The sequence below is a fragment of the Hyla sarda genome, chromosome 2, assembly GCF_029499605.1.
Source record: "Hyla sarda isolate aHylSar1 chromosome 2, aHylSar1.hap1, whole genome shotgun sequence".
NCBI lineage: Eukaryota > Metazoa > Chordata > Amphibia > Anura > Hylidae > Hyla > Hyla sarda.
Window position 1 is genome coordinate 62,643,451 of NC_079190.1, and position 12,970 is coordinate 62,656,420.

A 12,970-nucleotide genomic window follows, 5' to 3' on the forward strand; every position below is an offset into this window, starting at 1 on the left:
TACCGTATTATTGCACCTTACACATGAATATATTAATATTTTATGATGGTAGCTCATTGGGTGCAGTGTAGAGAGGGTCCATAGGTGCCAAAACCAGCAGGCTGATATAGGTGACAGAGGTCAGGCTGGAAGCTTCACATATTGCCCTGTTACACTGTACACGGGCGTGGTGTGACATCACAAGGGAAATGCCCATGATGTCACAACCCCCGCCATTCGCACCCAGTGTTCAAAACACTGGGGCATTGGAGTACCCCTTTAACCCCTTAAGGACGCAGGGCGTAAATGTACTGATCGCAGCCAGGGACCCGCCGGCAATGGCCGACACCTGCGATCTCGCGGGCGTCCGCCATTAACCCCTCAGGTGCCGGGATCAATACAGATCCCGGCATCTGGGCAGTGCGCGATTTCAATGAACGATCGGATCGCCCGCGGCGCTGCTGCGGGGATCCGATCATTCAGAACGCCGCACGGAGGTCCCCTCACCTTCCTCCTTCAGGCTCCCGGCGTCTTCTGCTCTGGTCTGAGATCAAGCAGACCAGAGCAGAAGATAACCGATAATACTGATCTGTTCTATGTCCTATACATAGAACAGATCAGTATTAGCAATCATGGTATTGCTATGAATAGTCCCCTATGGGGACTATTCAAGTGTAAAAAAAAAATTTTTTTTAAAGTAAAAAAAAAGGGAAAAATCCCCTCCCCCAATAAAAAAGTAAAACGTCCGTCTTTTCCTATTTTACCCTCAAAAAGCGTAAAAAATAAATTTAATAGACATATTTGGTATTGTCGCATGCGTAAATGTCCGAACTATTAAAATAAAATGTTAATGATCCCGTAGGGTGAACTGCGTGAACGTAAAAAAAAAATAATCCAAAATTGCTACTTTTTTAATACACTTTATAAAAAAAATTTATAAAAATTTATTAAAAGTTTTTATATGCAAATGTGGTATCAAAAAAAAGTACAGATCATGGTGCAAAAAATGAGCCCTCATAATAAAGGGATTATAAACGTACTAATTTAGTTAAAAAGTTTGTGATTTTTTTTAAGCACAACAATAATATAAAAGTATGTAATAATGGGTATCATTTTAATCGTATTGACCCTCAGAATAAAGAACACACGTCATTTTTACCATAAATTGTACGGCGTGAAAACGAAACCTTCCAAAATTAGCAAAATTGCGTTTTCTTTTTAATTTTCCCACAAAAATAGTGTTTTTTGGTTGCGCCATACATTTTATGATATAATGAGTTATGTCATTACAAAGGACAACTGGTCACGCAAAAAACAAGCCCTCATACTAGTCTGTGGATGAAAATATAAAAGTTATGATTTTTAGAAGGCGAGGAGGAAAAAATGAAAACGTAAAAATTAAATTGTCTGAGTCCTTAAGGCCAAAATGGGCTGAGTCCTTAAGGGGTTAAATGACCATTCAGTGTATAGAATTTTACAAGTTAGGGTGGGTTCCCACTACGTTTTCTCCCATACGGGAGTGCATACGGCAGAGGGGAGCTGAAACCTCGCGCTCCCGTTTGCCTTTTTATGCGCTCCCGTATGTAATTCATTTCAATGAGCCGGCCGGAGTGAAACGTTCAGTCCGGTCGGCTCATTTTTGCGCCATATGTGCTTTTTCCCCCGGACCAAAAACTGTGGTCAACCACGGTTTGAGGTCCGGTTGTAAAAGCGCATACGGCGCAAAAATGAGCCGACCGGACTGAACGTTTCACTCCGGCCGGCTCATTGAAATTAATTACACACGGAAGCGCATACGAAGGCAAACGGGAGCGCGAGGTTTCAGTTCCCCTCTGCCGTATGCACTCCTGTATGGGAGAAAACCCAGCCTTTTTCACATAAGTGATATGCATATGCCTAATACACAGTGGGTGCCTTATCTGATCTGCATGGTCATTTAAATGGAAAAAAACCTCCGCTAAATATCATGGTCCATCAGTGTGTGTGTTTCTACAGTTGGCTTCTCCGATTCTTTATCAACTATATTTGTTATTTCTTTAAAATACATGGGTAATTTAAATGAATTGTAAAAGCAATGGTCTGTGTAAAGGAAGGAAATAATGTAAAATAGCTGAAACTCAGAGCAAGAACAACAAACCAAAGTATTTACAAAGGCATTCAGGCTCATAAAGTGTATGCACATGAGCTGTATTTCTCATGGTTGTTTTTTGTGTTTAGTTTTTACAATTTTACAAAAATTTTGAAATAAACGTAACTCCACTTATATGTAGATGGAATCAGTAGGTAAATTGTATATTATATACCAGCGCATTGACTCTATATTTCTCTATGCTCTGCCCCTTACAGAAGCGTAGTTGTACCGGTGAAGAAGCCCCCACCTGGCAGTTTAGCTGTGAACACAGTGGGTGCTGCCAGCGGTGGTAGTCTCACCCCCAGCACAACACCAAATATATTTGCTGCTACTGGAGCAACTCCCAAAAGTATGATCAATACAACAGGTATTTGTTCCTTCATTTCATCTTCCATCAATAATGTGGTGTTGGTAATGTAAGTCCGGTACCCTGAGGCACTGTTGTGTACCTTGCATGCAAATGTGTGTTTTGCTCACGTTTTATATAGACTTTAGTAAAGATTTATTTTCACAACATGCCAATCTAAGGGTGGGGTCACACTGCGTTCTTGTCTGCATTTTACTGTTTCTGTTACAGTCCGTTTAACTTTTGCTGTATGCAATAGGTAGTCCTCTGCACTATTTTTTTGTTCGTTTTTTATTTTTCCCGGGGGGGGGCAGCAATAATGTAGCGCAAATGCACCTTAATATATGTAGGCACACATGAATGACAGGTTTAGGAATAGTCTACATATGCAATGAAGCCCAAACATTAGGCCGGTCTCAGAGAAAGTGTCCTTGTCTGCAGCAACCAATCAGTTGCAGCAATTCTTATTTAATTATTTTCTTTGTAGTTTAGAACATGGAAGCTGAATGAACTTTGCTTTAGGGTCCATTCACACATACAGTATCCTTTGATGCGCTGGATTTTATGCTGCAGATTTCAATGTAAACTAAATGCCTGAACACAGCATCAAATCCTGCGCAGGATACTGTGTAACTAGGGTCCTGACTGTTGCCTCTTCTGTCTTCATGTGGTTCTGTGCTGCTCTTCTGTATCATGTCTTGTCCTGTTACGTCCTGTGCTGCTGCGTGCTGCTCATACTCCATGTGTCCTACAGTGTTGTCTACCACTATATGATGCCATATGATGTGCCGCTGTGTTCTGCTGTATATTACAGTATGCTTTCATGTGCAGTGCAGCTCTATTCTGCTCTGATGTCCCTGTAGACCAGTGGTCTCCAAATTGTAGACCTCTAGATGTTGCAAAACTACAATTCTCTGCATGCATGAGGCCCAGGAGCTTCAGGTCACTCATGTGAAACCTTTGAGGTATGTTCATACATCGGATACATTTCCATGTCAGAAAACCAAGGCTGTCCTGTGGATTTCTGCTGTGGATATGCAGTGCTGCAGATTTACATGAGGGATTACTCCATTCTCCCCAATAAGGCACTGCCTCAGAGTTTCCAAAGGCATTTGAGCAGGGTTGTGGATACTCCATTTCTTTCCATTGGAGGCAAATTTTTATCAGATTTGAAGTGGATAATCTGGATCACGTCCAACCTGTGTTGCCATAGTTGTAGGTTATACACTGGGGTTTTCTTGTGTTCCTGAAATGGAATTTTTGGTGGTTGCAGAAATGTAACGTCCCTTCAGTTTCACACCCAGCCCACTAGCTGAGCACCGATCACAGACTGCTATTTAATGTCTGTAGTCATGTGACCTGCTATATGCATTCCATCATTTAAAATGGCTTATTTAATACATTAATAGAGTAATAAAAAAAATCTGATCACCTAACCATTACTATAAAGTTCTAGAAGCTGACATCTGGTCTACTATTTGCCACTGTCTGGTCATAGGAATTCTCAGCTATATTGACCCTCCAGTACATACCAGGTTCTATGTATGAGGTGCCCTGCACAGTAAAATGCCCCTGACCCTAGTATTCTGACTGTGCTGCCCTGTAATAATATATTGTGTCTGTATATTTCATATAATAATGTTTTGTGAAACAGGTGCTGTGGATTCAGCCTCCTCCTCCTCATCGTCGTCATCCAGTTTTGTAAATGGTGCTACCAGCAAAAACCTACCAGCAGTGCAAACTGTGGCTCCCATGCCTGAGGACTCTGCTGAAAACATGAGGTAATGATTATAAATGTGTGTGTGTAGGTATATACATTAAGAGACCTCTGCTAACCAGTGTCCTTTAGTAAATACATGTATTTCCCATGAAATAACCGTTCCGAAACATCTTTTCTTATATATAGCTCCATGTTGTGTTGTTCCTCTGTTATTCTTGCTAGAAATGGAAATATCCAACTGGGTGTTACCAGATGGGGGCTACATCATGTGGCACTGTCAGCTCTGATTGGCTTGTCTCAGACAATATAGGGACACACCCCAGCTGGTAACACCCAGTTGTATGACTATATATCCATTTGTGGTAAGAATAAAAGAGGAACGTTAAAAAACAGACCTACAAGATAAGATGTTACAATGTGTTATTTCATGGGCAATGCACGGATTAACTTAGAGTACCTGTCACCAAATTAAACTTTTAATATATTGTTCCTTATATAATTATAAGACACTTTGCTATTTACCTGCTTTTAAAATTCTCAACCTTTATATGTTTTTAATGTGATTGAAAAAATGGCCACTAGGTGGCTCTGTTCTGTTCCCTGCACAAGTCAAAAAGTTAGTTTGGTCTCCTCCTGGCCTGGCAGGAGACCAAACTCAGGAAGTGCGTGCAGGGCATGGTGAGGCACAGCTCTCGCAGGCTTCAATGATGTTGTGCCTACTGGGGAACCAACACCTTCTCCTGCCAGGAGCTCACACAATGTAAACAAGGGGAAAGGTATGATTAAGAGCTTTTTAAAGCTTGTTAAAAAAAATATTAAGGGCAGGAGGGGGGGGGGTGTAAGGAGTAGTTAGAGAATATAAGAGTTAGTTTAGAAAATATGGTTTAATGTCAGGTACTCTACAAACCTGTCAAGTCCACTTGAAAAAAAAATGTAGTCTATTATCACTGTCCAGACTTCTTTACAGTTATCAGTTAAGACAAGACTAGGGGGGATAAAATCTGTTTCTCCTTTAAATATGTGTCTATTTTAGTATAATTGTTTGTTGCCGTATGCTTGTTTATGTCTGTGTTGACTGCTGATAACAGCTTGTAGTATAATTAACGTGACATGCATGTGTGTTCCCCCTATATTTTCAGCACTGTCATATGTAGGCATTGGATAATGAATCATTTACATTATTCAGTACAGTTTCTTCACATTGCTTTCCTAATGAACAATCAGTAGTCTAGTCATGCATGTAATACATGCGCACTCATCTGTCCAGGTCTTTCCCACCTCCTTACTGACTCCATAAAGTGAGTGGCGACAAACTATTGTTACATAGTACGTTTGAAATAGTCACATGTCCATCAAGTTTAAAGAGTACCTCTCATTAACTTGATACATAATATAATCCTCCCAGTTCACTGCCCCCATCATGATAAACCACCCCCTGCCTTTATTTTTATTATTTTTTCGTTTTCTACCTTGATATTGCTCTGTATTTTCTGCTCAGTCTCAGTCAGATTCACAGACTGGGAAGGGGCGTTCCCCAGCAGGCGTGACATCATCTGAAGCCATACAGGGGAGAACTTCCTCCCTCACTCTGCTACACACAGCACAGAGTAGGTCAGTGGGAGATGAGTTATGATTGGCTAAGGCTGCGCACACACACACCCTCCTCAGCACTCCGGAATGCATTTCCTGAGTTTGGACTTCTGCCAGGCCAGCAGGAGTCCAAAGTCTGTGCTAGTGATAGAGGGAAATGTGCCCTGGACAAGTAGGGAGACACCTAGTGGCAGCTTTTTTTAAACACAATTAAAACATAGAAAACTTAATATTTTTTAAACAAAGTACATTAGAAAGATTTTTTTATTTACCATAAGGAGGGCAATAGCAAAAAATAGTTGTAATGAGAGAGCCCATTTAACAAACTTATTTATGATAACTTTTTTTGTGTGTGTTAAGAACTATAATGTACTCTGTGTTTTTCTTTTATTTAACTGTATTTTGTGTTTGATCCCTTTCCTACAGTATCACTGCCAAACTAGAGAGAGCCCTGGAGAAGGTCGCTCCTCTTCTACGTGAGATCTTTGTTGACTTTGCCCCATTCCTATCCCGAACATTGTTAGGAAGTCACGGACAGGAGCTGTTGATAGAAGGTATGATTTACAAATACCCAGTCCTTTTATATTGCTCTTTAATTATTTTTATTGAGCTATTTATTTCATTTGCTAGGTATTTATGATGCAGTGATTATCTAATAAATGCAGATAAAAAAAAATAATAATGAAAAATAAGTCTTGGTGGTATATATTTATTACAATGGTAGTCAGTAGCAGACATACACCATTATATAGTTCACGCCTAGGTGTATTGAGGTTTATACAGGTTTTGATGGTGTAGTTGTAGTGTACATGCACCAAATGTATTAAATGGTGCAGGGCATGTGATAAATATGAAGCCAATTACATATTTTTGGGAAACTTTACTTCAGATCTGCAACTTTTCTGGGACTTTTTTTTTACCTGTGCTATTTTTTGTGCAACTTTTCCAAACTGCTGTCTACAGCCAGTTTTGTAAGCCATGTCTGGCCTGTTGTTTGTTTGTGGTGTAATTTAGGGCTGTGTGACAAATCTGTGACTTCTTGATGAAAGTCACACTTTATAAATCAATTACCACTGTAAAGTGAAAAAGCAAAAGTGTGTACTAAGGCATTTTAGTATTGAAAATGTTTATAGAATTTTAAGACAAAAACAGAACAGGCAAACAGTGTGCCACAGGTATATCAAGAGGGCATGAGCGTCACATGGAACAGTTGTAGCAAACAACCCATTACCAAGAAGTATCGGGACATATCAACAACAGTCGACATATAACAGTCGCATGTAGAGAAAGGGCGGTATCGTGGGTGTTAGATGGGTGGGAAAGTAAGTGCCTAGGAGTACACCTTGCCCACAAGGTGTCGAGAATAGACATCAACTGTTACACAACTACTTGGGAGGACAAAAAGGGGAATAGCGTGGCCGGAGTTGTGGGTGAGCGAAGTGTTGTCTTGTGGAGCTGCTGAATAGCCTGAACGTAGGTGGGGACAGACGCTGTTCAAGAGAAGAAGATGTGGCAGAAGGCGTAGGAGGAGGACAGGAGGGGAGGGGGGGGGTGGAGAAAAGGAGGCAGAAAGGAGAAGGCAGGTGTGGACATAGAACTTCTGAGGTAGGACTTACCAGGCGCTCTGGAGCAATCCCTGACATCCAGCAGAGGTACGTCAGATAGTCGGAGAAGAGGGGGCTCTCAGGTTGGGCAGGGGGGTAGGCGCACCATCCCTAGGTCTCCCAAGTCAGGGAAGAAGCAAAGGCCCTCCAGGGCGCCCAAATGAGGTTAAACTTAGTTAAGCGCATGGGTGATTCTGCCATCAACTCCTCCATTCTGTGAAGCCGAGATACCTTCTGCAGCCATGATGAGATCGTGGGAGTCGACTGGGATTTCCACAGTCTGGGGATACCTAAAGCATTTTAGTCAAAATCACTGTACCAAAAATTGGCACACTTTTTGCGCAAGTGCAACAAATTTACACCACAAAGCGGTGTATAAAGCTTAATAAATGTCCCCCAATGTGTTTAGTAGCAGACTTAAAGGAGTACTCCGGTGGTCAATGTGTTTTTCCGTTTTTGACTTACCCTATTTGTTTTGTTTCATTTCTATTCTTGTTGTTTAGCCTACTCTATTTCCGTTCTTTGTTGTCTTTTTATCCCCCACTTTGTTTTCATATCTTTGCTTCTGTTTCCTGTTTCTTGCTGTGCTGAAAACTACAAATCCCAGCATGCCACATGCCTTGCTGGTTTGGGTCAGCTCCTTTTTTTTTTTTTTTTGTTCCGCCCTTTACCCATCCTACTATTTTCCTGGGTCAGCCCCCTTATACACAGCACACTAATATAATCAGCCTTGGTTGGGATACACTGGCATACACACACACAAAAGGGACTACAACTCCCAGCATGTGTCATTCAGGAGTCTTCAGTCTGTGGTATAACACCAGCATGCTGCCTCTGTAGTCTCCTGAGGGTTGTAGTTCGCCACACCTCTGTAGGGCATACACCAGTGTTTCCCAACCAGGGTGCCTCCAGGTGTTGCAAAACTACAACTCGCAGCATGCCCTGACAGCCTTTGGGCATGCTAGGAGTTGTAGTTTTGCAACAACTGGAGGCACACTGGTTGGGAGACACTGGTGTAACATGATGTGTATGCTGAATAGGCTAGAACAGTGTTTCCCAACCAGTGTACCTCCAGCTGTTGCAAATCTACAACTCCCAGCATGCCCAAAGTCTGTCAGGGCATGCTGGGAGTTGTAGTTTTGCAACATCTGGAGGCACACTGGTTTGTAAACACTAGCATACACACACACAACAAGGACTACAACTCCCAGCATGTGTAATTCAGGAGTCCCCCCTCCCCCTTCACATATAGGGGGAGATTTATCAAAACCTGTGCAGAGGAAAAGTTGCCCATAGCAAGCTGGTGATAGGCTGAACGCACTGTCCAGTAGCAATCCTGGGCCCTGTCTTCTCCCTGCCACCTGCGCTTGTTACATGACTATCACTGGCTGAGGCGGGACATCACTCAGGCGGGACATCACTCAGCAAAACGCGAGCGAAGTATGACTCATCGTCCCCATGTAGCAGGAAAAAGACCGGCACCGGAGGACCAGACACCGATATCGGCGCAACGTGGAAACATCGGAAGGGGATTTGAAGTTTGTTTACCTGATCGCTCATGACATCACCCCTGGAGAGGACCTCCCACCACAGGACAGGATACCTTGGAACATAAAAAGGGACATGCCTCTTCACACCTCAGTTCAGGTTTCCTGTCCTCCAATAGGGGGCCTGGGGGCTGTTTCCATACCTCTCCAAGGGGCTCCAGGTCCTCCGATAGTGGGGCTCCCTCTGAAGTCTCCTCTGGGGAGCAGCTGTGAGTCTGCCTGTGGGTCCTGCGGGGGATCTGGTGGGGTCCCGATAGCCCTCATCTCTGTCCATTTCCCCGGGTCAGTGGCGATAAGGAGGTGGGGGCTGTGGACTAGCATGGTTTCCGCTGGCTCTCCCATCTCTGGAGCCGGTGCGTCGCTTGCGCAGAACGCTGGGGGACGTGACGTCAGCTCGGCAGCGTAGCGTCACTTCCGGTTCCGACTCTATTTAAAAGGGGCATGGGAATTCTCCATTTTGGATCCCTGTCGGATCCCTTACAGTGTTTGGAGCCCGTGGACAGCAGGCACCCAGCCCGCAGCAATACCCACAGCCTGCAGTGGTTATCCAGCAGCAAGCCTGCAGCAGCCCAGCAGCCCACAGCAGCCAGCAGTACCAACAGCCTGCAGTAATACTAGCCCGCAGCAGCTGAACAGACCATTCCTGGTTGCCCTGCAGTGTTTTTGCTGAAAGACTTCCTCCAGCATGTCGGAGCATTCGACAGAGGGAGGTGGACACTCCAAGAAGAGTAGTTCCAGCCTGGCTACGGAGGTGTGGATCTACTTCTTGGTGAGATCATTTCAATTTCTTTACAGTCTGCTAGCTAAGTCAGGCTATTGTTTTGTTTTGTAGGATAGCAAGAAGTCATCTTCTAAATCCCGTAATAAGGAATGTGCAGAATGTAGGAAGCCATTAGATCCTGCCTATAAAAAGTCTATATGTGCAGCCTGTATTAAAGTTATCGTGGCCCAGGAGTCCTCTGCAATTGCTAGCAACCTAAGAGTAATGATCCGTGAGGAGATAGATTCATCCCTTAAAGGACTAGGAATTGTCGGGAATGTAGGTGCTTCAGCCTCCTCTGTGGTCATCCTTGCTATTTCCAGTCCCCCTAGTGTTCAAGAGGAAAATATTACTCTATATTCCTCCTCTGATGAAGAGCAAGAAGAGTTTAAATCCAAATTGCTCTTTTGTCTAGATGATACTGATCAGCTCCTTAAAGCAATCCTCCTAACGGCTAATCATGAGGAGAGCAGAGAGACAGTCATGGCCCAAGATGCCCTATATGAAGGCTTAGACCCAAAAAAAGTCCCATACATTTAATTTGCATAAAAGTATCAAGCAAATAATTGATAAGAAATGGGAAAATCCTGAGAAGAAATCTTTTTTATCCCTAAACTACTTAAAAGGAAGTACCCCTTTGAGGAGTCAGTCACTAAGTCATGGGATAGAGTCCCGTTAATTGATGCCCCGGTGGCTAAAATGACTAAGAAATCCGCCTTGCCTATTGAGGATCTAGGAACTCTGTCTGATCCAGTGGACAAAAATGCCGAGTTCGTTAACAAAAAAAACCTGGGAGGCGGCCACAGCTTTTATCAGGACCAATGTAGTTGCTACATGTGTCACTCGCTCCCAAAGAGTCTGGGTTTCACAATTACAATTACGTCTTGTTAACCAGACCCCTAGAGAAGAGATCTTAGAATCCTTACCCGTAATTTCCAAGGCGGTAGATTTTTTGGCAGACTCCTCGGTAGATTCTGTAAGATTGGGTGCCAGAGCAGCCGCTTTATCTAATTCTTCTAGGAGAGCCACATGGCTTAGGCAGTGGAAGGGTGATGTGGGCTCAAAACTTTTTCCAGCCCCTGGGTTCTATCCACCCTGAGATCGGGTCTCCTTCTAGAGTTCCGGTCTTTTCCAACCGGACAAATTCTTTCCCACTAGGATAGTGAAAGATTCCCTGAAACAAGAGGCCATGATAACAGAAATAAAATCTCCTTTGCTCAAAAAAGTCCTGGTTCCAGTCCCCCAGGGGGAGTAGGGGATGGGATTGTATTCCCCTCTCTTCTTAGTAAAAAAAAAAAAAAAAAAAAAAAAACAACGGTTCTTTCAGAGTTATAATAAATTTGAAAAAGTTAAACCACTTTCTGTCATACAAATTCAGGATGGAGTCCCTAAAATCCACAATCCCTCTGCTATTTCCAAATTACATGATGGCTTCTGTAGATTTAGACGTTGCCTACTACCATATTCCCATCCACAATTCTCATCAAAAGTTTCTGCGGTGTTTATGGGTCCATTTACAGTACCAAGCCCTTCCCTTTGGGGTCTCTCAAGCCCCAAGGGTATTCACCAAAGTGATGGCGGAGGTGACAACTTTCATAAGAACCCAAAACATCCTGTTAGTTCCATATCTGGACGATTTACTGATTCTATCAGACTCCTCAGAAACCCTTCATATGCACATTCAAGTAATTTTCTCCATACTGAAAGATCTAGGTTGGAATCTGAATCTAAAAAAGTCAAACTTAACCCCTTCCAGGCAGTGCGTTTTCTTAGGCATCCTTCTGAATTCAGTGTCTCAGCTTTCTCTCCTGCCTCTAGCCAATCAGATCCTCATCAAGGACAGAGTAGAAATTATTTTCCGGTCTCACTTATGCACCTTCAGGGAAGCAATGTCTTTACTAGGTCTGATAACTTCTTGTATTGTAGCAGTAAAATGGCCTCAGTACAGATCCAGAATGTTGCAGACAGATATCCTTCAAAAGTGGGATGGCAATCCCTCATCCCTAAACCAAAAATTATCCCTTTTGTCAAAAGTAAGTGCCTCCTTGATATGGTGGCTGAACCCCAACCACCTATCTCAAGGGGAGGTACCTTGGTCTCCCTCGTCGGTAGTGAGTATAACTACAGATGCCAGTCCTTGGGGTTGGGGTGCCTCCTGTGGCCAGCATCTCCTTCAAGGCAGATGATCTCCTCTGAAGGATCAGTCTACATCAAATTACAAAGAGCTCTTTGCAGTGTTCCAGGCAATATCGTTTCTTATTCCTCAAATCAAAGGGAAGGATGTGCTGACATATTCAGACGACACGACCACTGTGGCTTACCTAAACAAACGGGGGGGGGGGGGGGGAGAAAAGATCAGACTCCCTGTTAAATCTCTCCTTCCAGATTTTTTCCTTAGCAGTTGCCAAGCTAGCATCTCTCTCTGCGGTTCACCTTAGAGGGGAAGCCAACAAGGTGGGAGACTTACTGAGCAGAGTTCATCTTCTTCAGTCCAAATGGTGTCTAAACAAGGAGATATTTGCAATGATAGAGGAAAGGTTTGGAAAAATTTCTATAGATCTTTTTTGCTTCCAGAAAAAGGAAGATTCACAGGTTCTATTCCCTCAATCCACTGGATTATTCGTCAGTAGTAGACGCCTTCTCTCAGGACTGGGGAAGAGAAAGAGGGTACACTTTCCCAACTCTTCGCCTTATCCCTCAGATCTTGAAGAAGATAAGGCAGGACAGAGCCTTAGTTCTATTAATAGTGCCCTTCTGGCCTCAAAGGTCCTGGTTTACCTTGCTAAGGACAATGTCTGTCAGTCTCACAGCCGTGGGTTCTTGCGGACAGGGAGGATCTACTGTACAAGGGACAAGTTCATCATCCTCAGTCGGCTCACCTTTATCTAACAGCCTAGATGCTGATAGGTCAATTTTAAATGCTAGAGGCCTATCTGACCAAGTCATAAACACCTTACTTGCAAATAGGAAAGACGTAACATCCGCCATATACCTAAGAACATATAGAGCTTTCTTAAGAGTAGTGGGACCTGCACGATCCATTGGGAGATCATAATATCCCTCAAATTCTTAATTTCCTCCAGTTAGGCCTGGATAAGAAGCTAAGTCCTAGTACCCTTAAAGTACAAATTTCAGCACTTAGTTCATTTTCTGCAAATTAGCAGATAATCTTAGTTTAACGTTTTATTTCTGGGGCTACAAGATTAAATCCTCTATCAAGACCTCCGGTCCCCCTTGGGACTTGAATCTCGTGTTAGATGCCTTATCAGAACCACCATTTGAACCTCTGGATT

General features: G+C 43.2%; 1 protein-coding gene and 1 long non-coding RNA gene across 7 annotated transcripts in view; one reads left to right on the forward strand and one right to left on the reverse strand.

The window, feature by feature from the left end:
- The window catches only part of NBEA (neurobeachin), a 698,360-nt gene that overhangs the window by 353,985 nt on the left and 331,405 nt on the right, over positions 1-12,970 (forward strand). For 4 of the 5 annotated variants that reach the window (XM_056561916.1, XM_056561911.1, XM_056561912.1 and 1 more), the window contains 3 exons: positions 2,326-2,477; positions 4,111-4,237; positions 6,193-6,320. In XM_056561916.1, the coding sequence (XP_056417891.1) occupies positions 2,326-2,477; positions 4,111-4,237; positions 6,193-6,320 (407 nt within the window). The remainder of the gene's footprint in view (positions 1-2,325; positions 2,478-4,110; positions 4,238-6,192; positions 6,321-12,970) is intronic. The other variant, XM_056561913.1, reaches the window with a different exon arrangement.
- The window catches only part of LOC130358543 (uncharacterized), a 50,082-nt gene that overhangs the window by 14,205 nt on the left and 22,907 nt on the right, over positions 1-12,970 (reverse strand). The window lies entirely within an intron of this gene.